This window comes from Pavona decussata, unplaced genomic scaffold (assembly GCF_977016875.1).
Source record: "Pavona decussata unplaced genomic scaffold, jaPavDecu1.1 SCAFFOLD_164, whole genome shotgun sequence".
In the NCBI taxonomy this organism is placed as follows: Eukaryota; Metazoa; Cnidaria; class Anthozoa; order Scleractinia; family Agariciidae; genus Pavona; species Pavona decussata.
Window position 1 is genome coordinate 1,052,678 of NW_028145575.1, and position 17,060 is coordinate 1,069,737.

Genomic DNA, 17,060 nt, shown 5'->3' on the forward strand with positions numbered 1-17,060 from the left:
CCTACCAGTAGTTTCTCATTTCCTTGTTAAAAAATGGAACATCCTCTGTGGCTTTACCCAATGCAAATAATACAGAGTGCACAAACCTTTAGTATCCTTGTCTGATGTTTGTCCACAAATCTGGGGTCAATTTAATAAAGCGTTTACACTTCTAGCTAACCATCCGAGCCCTTGTTTTCACACGCGTGCGCATGCAGAGAGCCTGTTCAATAAACATCTTTAGAAGTCTCCCTTTTTTAACAATGATTACTGAAATTGTTTTTGAACTCTTGAGTTCGATTTTGTGTCCGCAATTAAAAGCAATGCCCAGTTTGTAAACTACGAGTGTAAAAGTTTTATTAAATTGATCCCAGGATATTTTGTCTCCATGGAATTTAGGTGTGGGTTATGGAAAGTCATGGAAAATGATGTTTATTAAAACGTACAAAATAAATTGTTTTTTTTTTTTTTTTTTTTGCGAAGAAAATAGTAAAAACATTCCCAAAATGAAAGATGATTTCCAAGAAAAGGGTCAAATTTAGGTCATGGAAAACTTGGAGAAGTCATGGAAAAGGTCATGGAAAGTCATTGAATTTCAAAAGCTCAAAAGAGAACGAACCCTGCTGAAATATTTAATCCACCTTTAATTGCTGTTGTAAATCACGTTATTTCTCATCAGTCATTGTCGCTTGTTTCCCCGAGTATTCAAGTTCATTCTGTCGACAAGGGACGGACCATTAGTAAAGTGATACAGAAGGTGAAGACAGTACAAAAAAATCATGCGAGTGATTGCAGTCCCCACCCACTAAAATTCTTACGGGGAGGAAGTAAAAGGGAAAAAAACATGCAGAAGGACAGTTCAACTTCAAGCCGAGAAGTACATGTAAGTCAAGTAAAGCTGACGGTTTGGTTTGCGTAAATTCAAAATTTTACCTCTGGAGCCGTGAAAACGAGCCACGAAGCGAATGGGGAGGAAGCAAGTTGTATTTTCCTTCCTTGCAGCTCCTGCGTTCACACTAAATGATCCTAGTTATTTCACCATGTCATTCAGAATCTCCTGGCTATCGTGTGTAAGCTAACACGAATAGTCACGGTAGGCTGGAAACCAGGGTTTCAACGCACTGAGACGTAGGAGTTGAACAGAATGCAGAAGGGGTTCCTATCTGTTACTTGAGACTTGAGTTGAAGCAAAACCAAAGCAAAATTACCTTCGACACATAATTGAAAACTGCTCTAAATTAAAATGAACACATCACAGAGCAAATCAAACTGCCCCTGCAAAACGTCCCCCTCCCCTTAACAAGCTACAGACTTTTTTTTGGGAGATCTCCTTTTGTGTGTCCCGGCTTTTATCATAAAGACACCCACTGCTTCAATTAAAAGGTTTTTATTCAAATGAGTTTGTAGTATACAATAAGTTAACAATCACATGACGCCAATGCACAAGTGTTATTGGTTGGACTATACATGCTTGTTAAGAGAGAGAACCCACCACACCAACCCTTCAAATATGGATGAAAATTGTCGGTTCAAAATTGTGCTCCTTATAATTTTAGTCGTGGCCTGTATCATACGATAGAACCTTTTCTCTTTTAGAATCAACACAAGAACTATGTTTTGGGGGTTCTATTTGTTTTACTGTACAAGGCAGTTCTGACGTTTTGAGTCTTTAGATACAACTCAAGTGTAAGCAGTCAAAACGCAAAATACAAAAGCTTGCATTCTAGCTACTTTAGCAGGGCAAATAGCACGACTAATCTAAGTGATGCGTGAATTAGAGCGTTTGGCCAAGAGGCAACAAAAATAACCTTTGGCCAAGGCTTTTGTTAAGGCCCAATTTGTCGAAGAAACGCGAGCAACATGCTCGTACCGATGACGATCAGTAAGGTTAAAACTGTAACCAATAGCAACGTTAAGCGTGTTTCCCGCTCCTTTAATGTAGGCAGCTGTATGCCGTTGCTCTAAGTCATGATTGGTTTATCTTATTATTGGCGGACTGCAGTAATTTTGCACAATAATTGTGGTTATCTCCTGGTATAGTGGTGGGGGAGGCTCGATCGGTGAAAGTTCGTAACATTAGAGAAGTTGATTGTGCTTTCATTTTGGTTTAACAAGTCACTAATATCCCTCTGCCAAGTCAGTGCACATAACTTCAGACTGGCACAACCACACGAACGTGTTGGAAAACACACAGACACGCATATGACGGGATCAAAGAGCATTCCTGAATCCTTCAGGTGTTGCTGGCGTAAACCCTCAAAAAATGTTCAAGGCTAAAGACTATTACGTCCCACCCATGGGGTGAGCAAAAATCACTTTCTATCTACAAGAATTTGCAGATGAATGGTTAACACTAATAAACACTTCAACTGACATTTGGCCAAATTTTTTGTTCGCAAATCAACGGATTCTTGCATTAGAGGAACGGTCAGCCTTTGACACAAATGTTTGCGTGACTCGTGACTATTAAATACAACTACACTAAAGTCACGCAAGGCGGGTCACGCAAACCTTTTTGTCAAAAATCAAACTCATATAAAAATAGCACTTTATAAAACATCGACTCGCGGTTTGTCACCTCGAAGACAAACCAAAAGCACCAGCACTAGTGAAAATTAAAGATGGTTGGAATAACGCGCGAAAGCGTCAAGTTTTCTGAGTGTTCAAGATATATTACGGTTAGTAACTACACTGGTCTAAAATGGTATTTGGTTATTCAGCTGGTGTCTGGTCTTCATCTGGCTCGTCCTCCTCATCTCCTTCCTCTTCCTCCTCCTCTTCCTCTTCTTCTTGCTCAACTCCTTCATCTTCATCATCATCGTCATCATCCTCCTCCTCCTCACCCTCGAGTTGTAAACCAATGGGGAGACGCTAAGTAGAAGACGATAGAGGACTGAGATTGCTTCTTGACAGTTAAGTTTAGTGCATACTTTTACTCTTTATTCAGTCTTATTTTCGTTATAAATCCTTCCACTTATGTGTTGCTCAGGGAACAATTCATGCTTCTCCCATTTCTTTCCCATTTTTTCTTCAACCCATCCTACTTAATAATCATCCTTAATAACCTATTTCCTTTTAATCTTCTTAATCATGCATAATACACATGCGCACACAATTTGCTACATATTCTTTTGATTTATTATAATTATTATTTTTTTTTGTAAATTTGTAGTTTACTTTCGGCAGGTACACATCAGCCTTTGGCTGACAGATTGTAAACCTGCAGTTGGTCGACTCCTGATAGGATGCCTGATGCCTTGTGTCACTTACTGAATAATGCATCATTCTCGTTTATTCACCAGACTTAGAATATTCTATCACATTTATTCCATTCATTCTCTTACCCCTTGCTGCTCGGCATCGTCGTCAGCATCTGCATCCTCCTCCTCTTCCTCTTCTTCTTCCAGCTCATACACGACTGGTGTTTCCTCCTCATCTCCTTCAGCGAGATCTTCTTCTTCTCCCTCCTCGACCACCACTTCTTCCTCCTCTTCCTCCTCCTCCTCATCATCGTCATCATCCTCCTCTAGTCCATCCTCGTCATCATCCTCTCCATCGTCTACTTCAACTATGTCATCCTGTAGATACACACCAGATAATTGAACAGCAGTACAGACAATTGTCACACGATGCCACTATTGTCTGTTCCGGGTTCAAATGGAGACTGGGGACGAGTTTTTAAATTTTCATTTCATCAGAAATTGGAGTCCATCACAAGAAAGATCAAATCAATTAAAACTAGTCAGTTTACCAAGTTTGGGTTTCTGTCTTAGCTTGCAACCATGTAGAAAGCTTTCAAAAATCGGAAGAATTGAAGAGTGTACGGATTTAGGGGATGCCATCTCAGAATTAGAGACATTTGTATGGAATTTGGGCAACCTTTGACAGGACACAGCCTGGTTACTAAGCAATGAAACAAACCAAACTTGGTAAACTTGCTAATTGTTATGTGATCTTTCTGGTGATGGGATTCATTTCTTGAACACTGTGTTTAACTAGGGCCCAGTCCCTTACGAACTTCGGAACAGGCAAATTATTAACCTTAGTTGCTTCACATTACCAAAGCATGTGCTCTGGGCTTAAATTTGTTTAACAGATTTCTTGGGTGCTTATTCATGGGAAAGGATTATTACTCAGGTGAGAGCTTTGAGCAGAAAAACCAGATTTGTCATCAACATCGCACATCTGCATTCTTCTGCAATCCTGTGATACAATCCCAGTGTGCTTTGCTAGCTCATGAGCCGATGCATGAGGCTATCGCAGTGCTAGGTGCTCAGTGCTTTTCACTAACTGTATAATTATATCAAAATAACTGGAACACTTTAACTCCAACCTCTAATTCCAACAGAAAACTAGATACCCAATCCCCAAAAAGCCATAGTACATGTATGCACTAAGCGGTCCTGTTATCAGCAGGAATTTTGCATGTCAAAATGGTCTGAGCTTGAAACACTAAGCCAACAGCCTGTAACAACTTCTTATTAAATAAAAAAAAGCTCAACCTAACCATTAGAAAGATGTTTGCATCTGAAATGTCTGTGGAGGGCCAGGTTTATTAAAGTGAATTTAAGGTATGTTATTTCTTTGTCGCCTGGGTGTGCTTTGAATCACAAGATATAAACAACATGCCAGAAATGACTGCCGTGTACATGAACATCACCTGATCCTCTGATTCATCTTCATCAATATCTTCTTCATCTTCCTCATTCTCATCCTGAATTCCACTTGTTGAGCCCTGAAAATGTTGTTGAAACGATAACCTTTAAAAATATATAAAAACTGTTCAATTGAGGCCTTACACTGCTGTTTAAAAACTAAAAACTGAAATCCAAGCTTTCGCCGATCAACGGCATCATCAGGGATCCCTGATGATGCCGTTGATCGGCGAAAGCTTGGATTTCAGTTTTCAGTTTTTAAACAGCAGTGTAAGGCCTCAATTGAACAGTTTTTATATATTTTTAACCATGCTGCTGAAGGACAACATGAACAGATTATTAATAACCTTTAAAATAACCTGTATTCAGTTAGTGTAGTAAATAAGCATAGGACAACAACAACAACAAAAACAAAACACAATGATCATATGACCTGTATGACCAAGTATGAAGGCTATACGCATTAATGTGGGGCCAGGAAAAGCAGTATACCAGCGCAGATGGCTTGAAATAATATGATTTGAAACAATCTTGTTGCCTGTCACTGTATATTGACAGCAACCTTCAGAAATTCATAGCTTGATTTAATCATACCTTTTGAACCAATTATGAACAGTTTTAAATTTGATAATATTATAAAAAAAAATCTTATTGACCTTGCAACGACTGCAAACCAAATATCCCCCCCCCCAAATCAGTCAATAAGTACACAATATGTCCCCAACAGAACATGATTCAAACACTCTATCCACTGAACTACAGAGAGGCTTGTTGCATCGAGTCATTGTGCTAGCTTCATACAGGACACATTCAAGTGTACCAATAAACAATGACGGTGACAGTATTAATTTTAGCAACATAGTAGGCAGTGTTAATGTGTCCTTTGCTGAGCTTTATTTTCTATTTTGGATTTTTAACCTTATGTACCTTTCTGGAAATGCAGTGATCATTCAGTGAAGTCTCTGCTAATGTTGTAGCATTGTTACATGTATACACAGGGTCCACAGAGTGGTTTTTGGAGTCGGGGTGTAAAGCCAACACGTTAGCACGAGACAACTACGGGGGTTCGGGGGCATGCACCCCCAGAAAAATTTTAAACTTAAGTCTTCTAAAATGGCAAGAAATGCATCAAAAACTATCAACACTGAGTAAATTTTTAATCGTATCAACTAAATTATGTTTTCTTTTTTTTTTTTGAAGCAAGGAGTCAATGCTTCAGCCTGGCCCTTACATTTGACCAACACAACAGGCTGATGAGGCAGAAATTTTTGACTTGCTTTCTTGCGAAAGCCAGTAGCTTCTGAAGACCCAGTTTCGTTGTTCATGTTTCCGCAAATTACATGTGCTTCTTTGTTCATTATGACAGCCCGATTGAATGATACAGGATGACCGTAGCTGTACATAATTCTCCGTTTCAAATATTTACGTGTAATGGCGATAAGTAACTTTCAAAAATGAATGCCTTTGTGCAAAAACTGCCTCGAATGTTACTTAGTGATGAAACTTTATCTTCGTGAAACACCAATCAAAGAATGAATGAAAATAGAAACAACAGCTGAAATTCAATTATTTCATGGTGGGTCAGTTCAGCAGCAAAACTAACGACAAACTGTCTGAAATTGTTGGGTTTACTTGGGTACTTCTTTACACAATAGGGTGCTTAAGTAACGACGACAGCGGCGGCGACGGCAACAACAACGTCGCAAAACAATAGGTCTAATGAGCAAAAACAATCGCTCTGCACGCGTGTTTTACAGTTTGGTACATTTCTTTGTCGTCCTCTGCAAAACAACAACTTGAAATGACCACATTTAAGGTTTTGTGGAGAACGGGAATGAACAACGGTGAATTTTTCATTTCCTTTCTTAACTTGTAAGCCACTCCTACCAATTTGGTTCCTGGATAGTTCGCCATTTTTGTAAAAGTCGAGCAAGTTGAAATAATCACAAAGTAGCACAAATGAAATAAAGATTTATTTTCAGGTAACATTTTCGTTGCCGTTGCCGTCATCGTTACTTAAGCTCCCTAATATTAGTCTTCAAGCAGCCTTACTTCATTTGGTTTTTGGAAACATTATGAGCTACAGAGCCATGAGAAGAGAGCCACTGAGGAGAAAAGAATGGAGAGAGGGATGGGAACTTTTCCCTCACCCCTAAATCTCATCATGGCTCATAAATGGCAGATTCACCACCAAGAGACTCACAAAAAAACCCAACAAAGAGAACACACTTGCAAGCTAAGAAAATATAGTGCCATAAAACTCAACCTACCAAGAAGTATTGGAGGGGGTTTGGCCATATGTCATCTTTAATCACCTCGCCCAGCTCATCACCAGACTCCTGCTCTGTGAACCAGCAGAAGAAACTCTGTGGTTCCCCAAGGACTCGTTTTCTTCCTTTTAACATGTTTTGTTGACTGTATCGCTGAGTAAGGTCCTAACATACGGGAAAAAAATAGAGGGCTTGGTCACAAACTATGCCAAGTGGAAATTTGCACTTCAAATGTGCATTGCTCAAAATTATTTTTAATTTGATGCCGAGAATGGTTACCAAGGAAGAAAAATAGTCCTAGATTTCATTTTATCTTCAGGCATAAAAAATAATTTACACTACGACACTGATTCAAACATCCACTCATGTTACCAACTCTTGAAGAATGATCAAATAATTAACAAATCAATGGCAAATTTCTATGCTCTGTACTCTTATGGACCATAAAATGATGTCATAACATTTTCAAAAATCAATTATTGTACAAACGAAATAAGCATTCCAAAAATTTGCAGTGAAGGGAGCAGAGTTTAATCAACATTTCAAGCATCTGTTCAAGAACTTGACACAAACACACACAGAGTCATCTTACCATTCCTCCTTTCCACTTGATGGGAGTGGCCCGGGAAGACTGGTCACCATGTTCATTAAGAATGAACTCCTTATACAGCACATCATTTGTGAAATATGGATTTTCCGTGAAACCCTTCAAAGTTAAGACAAGAACACTGATTACAGAGGTTTTATGGGTGCAGTTCCATACTCCCCCTACAGAAGGTTTTTGGTTTTACACCTCCCATCCCCCCAGGAAGTTCCAGTTTAGCTATATACTTTGCTTCTAAAATTTTGACTTTTAAGACCCCCCTTCGCCTAAGAAATCCCAATGACGTTCCATGGGGTGGGTATGGATTTTTTCTGGAACTGCACAATCAAGAAAACATTCAATAATCTGTAAAATGGTGAATTTGAGGCAAGACTGGCCAAATGGTTAGAGACACTACAATGAGTTCGACTTTCTTGAACATTAACAAGCTGGATTTGTAACATATTAGCCAGAGTTCAACTCCCTGGGCAAATTATTTAACTAGCAACTGGTCAATTCCCAACAAGCTGGGATTCTTAGCAAGTTGATATTCAACTTATAATAATTTTCTTCTTGTGGACCTTCACAGTTTCCACTTTACAGCCAGGATTTTTATTGATGGCCAGGTACTGGGTAAATTGGCTAGCCTTGAACATAATCTTGTTCAGCCATTTTGAGAACCTCAGCAAGTGCGAAGGGAGAAGGGGGGATTCCCCCCCTCATAACTTCGCAAGTGTAAAAGCTATGATAATGAGACTTGGAGAAGAGATAGTACATCCAAAGATGTTTCCTTTCGAGGTCTGCAACAAGAAGTGATGACATCATATGATTTTGTAACAACATCAGGATAACCAAATGGCTGCCATCTTGGATCTGCCATCTTGGATTTCTGGATTTCCCCAAAACTTCAGGAAAGTGCCGAAATTGAACAAAAAACAATCAGAACCAAATAATGTGGGCTAAAAACATAAAAGTCACTGAAACAAAAGAAATTTTTCTTCATTTTAAAAAGGAACTTTCCATTGGCATTACTTTACAATGAATTTCAATGGTGGTGATTTGTGATTTAACAGTCCCTCCATTTAATCAGAGCAAGAGCTTTACTACTTACAAATTTTATTCTGTATCCTGACTTGATGTCTTCAAATTCTTCAACTTCTAGGAAAGTCATGTAGTGTAAGGCCTCTTCATCTTCTTCGTCAATCAGCATCTGTAGCTGAGGGTGATTTATAAACTGGAAACAAACTCAGGTCAAGGAAATAACTATAAATTTGAGTTTATACAGTAATTTGCAGTCTGCAGGTAAGCATACAAAATAAAAAAGCCAAAACCCAAGCTCTTACACTCCATGTATTGTTGAATCCCCCAGGACCTGAAAAGGTGGTCACCATTTGTGAAATAAAAAAGGCAGGAGTATCTCTTTAAACATTTAGTCAAAATTTCAAGGGTCTTGCAATTTAAATCCTCCACAAAGCCATCTCAGAGTCTCAATGTCTTTTGCATGGGTAAAAATGTCTTGGGTTCTTAGAAATAATGCTACTTTTGTGACCTTGCAAAGTCTTACGTTTTCTATCTGCCACCTCTACAAACCAAGGCTCAAAAACATTCTACCTGAAAAGCATGATATATTCACCTGTAGTGATGCTGAGCTCTTGAACAAAAAATAAACATACATTTGAAAAGGAAAGCTATATTTACCTTGTGCTTCTACTTATCACATGCAGGTGCCACTCAAATTTTCTTATGCTTTATTAAAATAATATTAATAAATTATCAATTTATATTGCGCTTTTTGACATGCACTGATCAAAAGTGCATTACAATATAAATTATACTTGTAGTAATTAATAAAATAATATCATGCAAGTGAAAATCACAGACCTAAGGGTGATTTTTATTGTTTATTTGAGTTAGAGATACAGCTGTAAGTCAGTAGAGTTGAATGTGTCCAAAATAAAAAATAAACAAGTAAACACATCTAGTATATTTACGTACAAATTTGTAAAATTGCTCTTATCAATTTCAGTTTTGAAGTGCAAAATGTTTTAATCATTACCATAATTTTACATGTTTTTCAAGTGAATTGTAAAATTTTAATGATAACTTCACTTCTCTATTAATTCATTTTCAAGTGCCAATTTAAGAATTTTCCTCTGTTTAAAATTCCAGTGATTCAAAGAACCATTGTCTTTTCATACACTGGATCTGTGAATGGCTAGCGGGGACTGGGAACTAGTATCGGCGTTGTTCCATTTACCTCCATTTTGTTTTGTTGGAGGAAGATGTCTTCAACAAAGATCACTAATTTTTATTTTTCTTCTCTAATTTGACAAGTCGAAAACTTAATCATAGGGGGAATTTACTTGGTTTATGAAGGTCAATCACAGTTTTGCCGGCGAAAATCCCAGATGATTGTGTCCTCTAAAAAATTTAATTAGTTATCAAATGGGTTAATAGCTCGCGCGAGCCCAAAATGAAAACGCATAAACTTTAAGATTACGGAAAAACTAATCGCTTAATTAACCGCTTTGCTTGCTTTAAATATCAGAACTTTTTTTAAATAAAATGAAAGTTCTCTTTCGCGGAAGTTGTAGCTTAGTAATGAGAAGCGATCAAATCTTGATTTGAATAATAACCCATTACAAACGAGACTTATTGCGTTACTCGCTTAGTACAAATATAAACTGAACCCGCGCGTTATATTGTTCACCTGGCGAACAACCCACGAACGATCTTCTGTTGAAACAAATCTCTAATGTTGGGAAAAAAATAAAAAATAAGTTAATTCCTTTAAAAGAGGAACTTGTGAACGAATACAATCCAATAGTAAATAAAAATCACTCCACTTCAATTCACCTCTTGACGCGAAAAAGTACCAGGCAACGGGTGAGAGGCCAGGTTTTCAGCTTCACATAGGCGCAGATTGAACCCTTACTTATGGCTGTAAATAAAACAAAAGGATACGACCGTCATCCAGAAGTTTGGTATCCTCCTTGTAAGGTCTGTTCTCTGTTCAAAGTGCGGTTTTCGAAGTCGGTTGTATTTCTGTTCAACCTTCAAAATCTCCTCGGAGGCCTGCTCATTTAGTGTATCTATTTGATTCTGCACGGCGTGGATTTCTTCGATTATTTCCTGCTGATCCGTATGGGAATTTTGTGCTCCATCAACAGGGTCGACTTTCCTGATCTTATTCGGAGTTACACTTGGATTAGACATGATAAAATGCACGGCTATTTCTCCAAGCTCTCTCCAAGTTTTCGAACTTTCTTCAGTTCGGAGATGCCCGCGTTCTTCTTTCTCGATTGGGGCTGTCCGCTGACACGTGGAACTGTAAACCTGTTTTGGCGCTCTTTTTCTTTGTTCTCTCTTCCACGTAAACAAAGTACTCGTCTTAGTGGGGAGGGGAGGGGATTGCGAACCATTTATCAGTCTCCATCCCAAAAAATGGAATCTCGTTGCTTTCGCTATTTCTGTTATCAAAACCCATTCTCTTATTAATACTCTCCAAAGTAAGGATGGTGGCTCCTGAGAAACAAGGCCAGCGCTTTAAGAAAATTTGGGGGAGCCATGCATTTTTCCGAGATAAGCAACAATCAATATAAAAAGCCTCAAAGTATAAACAAAGCAATGCATGGCATTTTTTTTTTTCAAAAATGAAGCGTTATTATCCCTGATAAATGCGCCGATAGCCCTATAATTTTCTTTGGATTCAGCCCAGGTTTCTAAGATCTCAGTGACTCTCCCAGTTTCCCGCATAGTCATCAGTAGACCGCGTAAAAATACATCGGCATAGGTAGGCAACGTCAGGAGCCAACAAGCAACAAGGAACAAGTTGATTTTATTAGACTCATTACAAATTACTAGGAGCCTCCGTCTGTATTAATTCCTTCAAGCCGGCCCGTTCCCGAGTAGATTTATTTTTAGACATGCGAAAGGTATGATGTGTGACAATTTAATTGTGAAACTTTTGAATGCAGGTGACACACGAAGCACAAATAAACTGTTTTGATTGCGTTTCGTTGCCGGATCTCTTGTAGTAGAAATGAACGTACCAGACGTCACTTTCAGGGACCGCGGAGGGGGAGGGGCTAGGGGGCTTCAGCCCCCACCCCCCCCCCCCCATTTTTTGGATGATTAAAAATGTTTTATTTTATTTAACTTAACCATATACATCACTTTAACATAGAAACAACTTACCTTGCAGATAATTATTAAGAGGCAGGATATATCATAACTGATAATAGTACTTGTGGTGAGTGGGACCAACTGGGTAAGAGCAAACACGGAGCGTAATTTATCCTTTAATGAAAAATAGCACAAATGGGAGGATAATGTAACGCCATAACCGACTGCATCTTTATCGCCAGTTCAGATCATATTCAGAAACAGAAATTCTAAACAGATAATCACGACCCGGGAATCACAATTAGTCGTCCGTTCACATATTAGGGGAAGGAAGAAAGAAAGGACTTTCAAGCCAGTTGTCACTAATTAATTATTCAAACTGGTGCGAATGTCAGTTGTCAGTATTGTTTTAAGCTAGATGTATAAATCTAACAGATTCTCCCCGGAGATTCTCCAACCCGCGTAATAAGAGAAAAAGATCTCTCCACGGCCGAACCAAACAATTCGTAGAGTGGTTGGCCTGTGGTACCCAGAAACTCTAGCCCGAGTTGCAAAGGAGCGGTTACTCAGCTTTCTGTCTCGGTTCTGACAAAACGCACGTGAGGTGATGCAATTAAAATTACCGTAAGTTTTACGGTTATTTCATCAGTTAAAATCAATCAAAAGAGATGCTAAGATCTGCCTTAACAGCCGTTAGAAGTGCGGCTTTACATCCAGAGTATTGCAAGCAACTGAATATAGTTCAGTTGTCGCGTTTGTTGGGCACGAATTTTCGATTCTACACCGCTCAATCTAGCCCTGATGCGGCGAATTCTTCTAAAGGCGACGCAAGTACAGAACAGAAAACTACTGAACCGGAGAAAAAAGCCGAGGAAACAAAAGAAAGTGAACATGATCGTCTTCTCAAGGAAAAGGATGCTTTACTACAAGATCTTCAGGTACGGAGTGGCTGGGTTTTAACTTTAAGCTGAGGCTTATATTTTGCGTGTTGAGGCTTACAGCTGTTTGTGCGACCCTTACCCCCTGTGCCTCTCTCAACCCATACTGTAACGTTCGTATCTCATAGGCCGAAGTTTTACGCCACGATTTTAGCATAAAATTTGCTACGCCAACTTCACAATAATTTTTCTTTTGCGCCACGCCGGTCGTACGACAGACTCATAACTTGGTCCCACTCCTCTAATGGCCATGTAGCCAAATACTTGACCTACTTTGTTTTTTCTTTGATTATTTGACATTTTTGGCATCGCCGTTAAAAATTTTATATTTTTCTGTTCCGACTTTCGCCTACTTGCAGCTCATCTTAGTCTTCAAAGCCAGAATACCCTAAATACCTCATCTCATTTGAATATATGTATTTTAGAGGGAAATGTTGGATAAAGTATGTTGAACATGGTGTTGAAATACTGGTATTTTTAGTTGGCTCTCAACTTTGCATTAAATGGTTTTCTACACGTTAGCTTGATCCAACATTTCATTACAAACCTGTGTCTGGTCATTTTGTTATTCCTAGCAACAAGGCTGATGCAGGGTCCACGCAGTGGGTTTTGGAGTGGGGGGGCCAATGGGAATGCTTCACCAAGAGTTTTGAGTTCTGTGCCAAGTGGTCACAACAGCCAACCACTCCAAAGGCTTTAAGCAATTTTAAAAAATTCAAAATGAATTGAAAATTAGAAGGAAAAAATGTGTTCAAAATTACAGCAAATTCCATGGCGTGCGAAGTAAGCTCAGAGAAAAGGTAATCAGGTGGCCACAATTGTGAAGGTCATCTTTTTTAGGTCACTCTGGAACCTTTTTAACTATGCGAGATGAAAATAATTTTGGCTAAAAAAAATTGAAAGCAGGGAAGGGGGGACCTGATCCCAGATTAGCGACCATGACCCCAGACTATTCAATTCGCTCTCTGGGGGAAAGGTTGAAAAGTCTAGGGGGCATACAGTAAAGCAAAAAAAAAAAAAAATGTGGCTGCTTAATAAGCCTTTAAGGCTTTCTTGTTTGGTTCCATGAAAGAAGTCATGGAAACCCAATATTTTTTTATTATTATATTTTATTATTATTTTTTTTTTTTATATCACTGATTTTTTTATATCAATTTGGTAATTTGAAGGTAGTGGGTTCAACAACTTTCCCTCCTCCTTCCCCCACCCACTGACTTAGAATCCAAATTTCTCTAAATATGCAATAATGTGGTAAACAGATTCAGGGTTCTTCTTAGGAGCAGGTAACCGGTTATTTTTACCGTCTATTCACGTAAATGTTACCGGCTATTGTGAAAAAAAAAATGTTTCAGTTATCTGAAATTACATGAAATTATTGACACCGCTTTCAAAATTTGTCCTATTTTAAAAAATCATTGTCCTTGTTTTGGGAATTTCCTTTCCACAAGTAATGTAGAAACATCCGGCAGATAATATCAAGTTGAAAATTCAATCACCCAAAAGAAATTGTTCTTGGTTTGAGCATTTTCTTTGGTCAAAAACAACGCTGACTTTAAGTTCCACCACCTTTGGTTTCCATTCTTCCCGTGATCGTGTTACTCCAATCACCTGCTATTGCAAGTTTATTGCTGGTACCTCCTTTTACAAATCTTAATAAGAACCCTGCAGATTGGTGATCACATCAGAAACATATGTGTACAGCTGTAGTTCTGTATCTATTTTGTGAATTTCAGGCTTGAATTCAATGAATTAGCTGGTGACTTTTGCCTAAAAGCTGAACCAACTCAAACAAAGCATTGCTTGTCAGTTCTTGTAAAAGCCAAGTAAAAGGGCTCAACCAATTATTGGGTCTAGTTTTGCTTTAGTATTCTGAGTTTTTAGCAAAAGTCATGGATTTCTTTTTTTCCGAATATGCTCATGTCACTGACTGAAAAAATACATGTACATCATTCTCGTGATTGTAATATATGGAAATGTTGTTAACTTATTCTCAGCCTTTGGCTATGATTCCCAAACTAAATGTTCTTATCAAAAGACTTGTAAAAAAACAACCTTATTGTAAGGGTCAAAGTGACACTTGATTTACATGAGATTCTGATTAGTTCCTTCTTCTTGCATGAGGTACAAGGCAGGACAACGGTGGGACTCTAGGAGTCGATGATTTTAATCGGTTATCCTTTTTTTAGGACAAATACAAGCGATCCCTAGCTGACAATGAAAACATCTTGACCCGCACCAGGAAGCAAATAGATGAAGCCAAGTTGTTTGGAATCCAATCCTTCTCAAAGGACTTGCTTGAAGTCGCAGACATTTTGGGGAAGGCAACAGAGACTGTTCCAAAGGAAGAGATTGAAGGAAATGTTACACTGAAGAACTTGTATGAAGGTCTTCTCATGACAGAAACTCAATTACAGAAGGTTTTCAAAAAGAATGGTCTGGAGAAAGTCAACCCAGTAGATGAAAAATTTGATCCCTACAGTCATGAAGCTCTGTTCCAGATTCCATCCCCGGATAAAGAGGCGGGTACGGTGGCTGTAGTGGAAAAAGTTGGATACAAATTGCATGGAAGGACACTGAGGCCCGCTCTTGTGGGTGTTGTGAAAGAATGATAAAAGATTTTAATATACTATTATAGTAATAATATTATTGTCATGGTTCATTGAAGTTTTTGTACCAAGTAAAGAAGAATTAAACAATCTTTCATTTGCATCAGTGCAGGAAGGCATACCTTCAATATGCATTCCATTCCTTGACAACTGCATTCAACCATGTTCTTTGGTTTATTTGACAATGTGTACATTTTCTTCCAATGGTTTCATTAGAATACCTGCTACTAGTGGAACTCTGATGCCTAAATGCAATCAAGTTGCTGCCTGGTACTCTTTCCTGACATTTATTCTAATGCTGTATTTTGTTAAAATGCTGAGGGCCCAGTTTCAAAGCCTGATTAAACTAATCCTGGATTAACCTGAACTTTGATTCAAGTTTAATTACTAACAATAAAGATTTTTCGAAAAGATTTTTGTCCTTCAGCTTTGACTTTGCCTTTTCTTTGCCTTCAGCTAAAAATTTGCTATCTAAGACATTTTTAAAGAGTGAAATGAAAACCTCGGTTAACTTTTGATCGGGGATTAGCGTTAATCGGCTTTCGAAAAACCGGGCCCAGATGTTCAGAACCAAAACCCCCTTACCCTTTATCTCCTTACCCCTTATGTTTTGAGTCTGTAGACAAAGCCTTAGCGTGCTGCCAGTCAAGTTTAATCTGATGAACAATTTTCTTGTTTTCTTGTCATTTTTGATAGGGAAGGGAGGGGCTAAATAAATGGAATTTTATATATCCCCTCCCTTCAATTTCCATGTCTTTTATACACCCCTCCCCCCTCCCCCCACTTAACAAAGAAGAATGTGTTACATTTTATTCTAAAATAAAGTTGTTGTTTTTTTTGTTTTTTTTTTTTGCATTGCTGCTGACAGTTGTTTTATTGCCATGGTCAGTACATCGGGCTCCTATATTTTGTAGTTGAGCAACCTTAAAGATGATTTATTATCATTTTTGTTTAACCCCCCCTCCCCACCCCGCGTCCTCTTACCTCGTCCTTCTACAGTCAAGCCTCCCGCAGGTGGACACCCTTGGGACCAGAAAAATTGCCCACCTAAGAGAGGTGTCTGCTTATAGAAGGTTAAAAATGTAGTGTTTGTATGTAGCAGAGAACATGACCAAGTGTCCGCTTACAAGAGGTGTCCGCCTGCGGGAGGTGTCCGTTAGCGAAGGTTCGATTGTAATTCCATGAGTTCTCTTTTTCTCAAAAAACAAATTAACAACAATAATAATTGAACAGTCCCCAACACAAAATTAATTTGAAATTGGGTTTTCAATTTGGGACTGGGGCACTCTGCAAGGATTGAAAAAAAAAGAAGGGGCAATTTGTTAATAACCGTGTGTTATTTTATATGTATAGTGTATGGTACTGTATCATATTTAATTAACAATAAAATTATAGTATGAGCTTGAGATATCTATTGTATGATAGTTGACGGGGGTTCACTTGCGATGTTGGACATGAAAATAGAATAATGATATTTAGTGTTCATTTTCAGTTTATTCCATGTCATGTCTGTAATGTTAGTTGCACAATCGGGGACATTGTTGACATACTGTGGGGCTGGGTGCCTTGTGCTTGCACTGCCAAATAATTTTACCTGCTCCTGCCTGTGTTGTTTTCTCTCTTGGTTGATGATGATGATGATGATGATAGCCTTTATTTTAAAACGATGAGTATTAAAGCTACATGAGCTTGTGGGGTCGTTTGCAATTAACTAATTACAAGTAAACTAAAGAAGCTAAAAACTAGGGGTATATACAGACAAAATGCTTGAACTAAATTAACGCTTACAAATATGAAATCATGAGCATAAAATTAAGTATATACAAAGTCATCTTTTCTAAAATTACAAGTGGATGCAGACGTTATCTTAAAGCTGAATTCATTAAAATTAGCTTGAGATTTAA

General features: G+C 38.3%; 2 protein-coding genes across 2 annotated transcripts; one reads left to right on the forward strand and one right to left on the reverse strand.

Moving 5' to 3' along the window:
• Window positions 1-2,550: 2,550 nt before the first annotated feature.
• On the reverse strand, window positions 2,551-10,789 carry LOC146464393 (protein SET-like). The gene is made up of 7 exons (XM_085129841.1): window positions 10,452-10,789; window positions 8,599-8,721; window positions 7,497-7,610; window positions 6,905-7,069; window positions 4,640-4,714; window positions 3,324-3,557; window positions 2,551-2,850 (listed from the first exon to the last, which is right to left on the reverse strand). The coding sequence occupies exons 1-7, from the start codon at window positions 10,701-10,703 to the stop codon at window positions 2,692-2,694; spliced, it is 1,122 nt and encodes a 373-aa protein (XP_084985967.1). The 5' UTR covers window positions 10,704-10,789; the 3' UTR covers window positions 2,551-2,691.
• Window positions 10,790-12,189: 1,400 nt separating this feature from the next.
• Window positions 12,190-15,264, forward strand: LOC146464394 (grpE protein homolog 1, mitochondrial-like). Its single transcript, XM_085129849.1, has 2 exons — window positions 12,190-12,550; window positions 14,737-15,264. The coding sequence occupies exons 1-2, from the start codon at window positions 12,281-12,283 to the stop codon at window positions 15,157-15,159; spliced, it is 693 nt and encodes a 230-aa protein (XP_084985975.1). The 5' UTR covers window positions 12,190-12,280; the 3' UTR covers window positions 15,160-15,264.
• The last annotated feature ends 1,796 nt before the right edge of the window (window positions 15,265-17,060 follow it).

Bases quoted from the DNA above. Each gene is read 5' to 3' on its own strand.
- LOC146464393 (XM_085129841.1), bottom strand. From the start codon at position 10,703: ATGTCTAATCCAAGTGTAACTCCGAATAAGATCAGGAAAGTCGACCCT. The intron at 7,070-7,496 runs GTAAGATGACTC...CCCGTATGTTAG, and splicing joins TCAAGTGGAAAGGAGGAATG to GACCTTACTCAGCGATACAG. The intron at 2,851-3,323 runs GTAAGAGAATGA...TCTTCTACTTAG, and splicing joins ACGATGCCGAGCAGCAAGGG to CGTCTCCCCATTGGTTTACA.
- LOC146464394 (XM_085129849.1), top strand. From the start codon at position 12,281: ATGCTAAGATCTGCCTTAACAGCCGTTAGAAGTGCGGCTTTACATCCA. The intron at 12,551-14,736 runs GTACGGAGTGGC...TCCTTTTTTTAG, and splicing joins CTTTACTACAAGATCTTCAG to GACAAATACAAGCGATCCCT.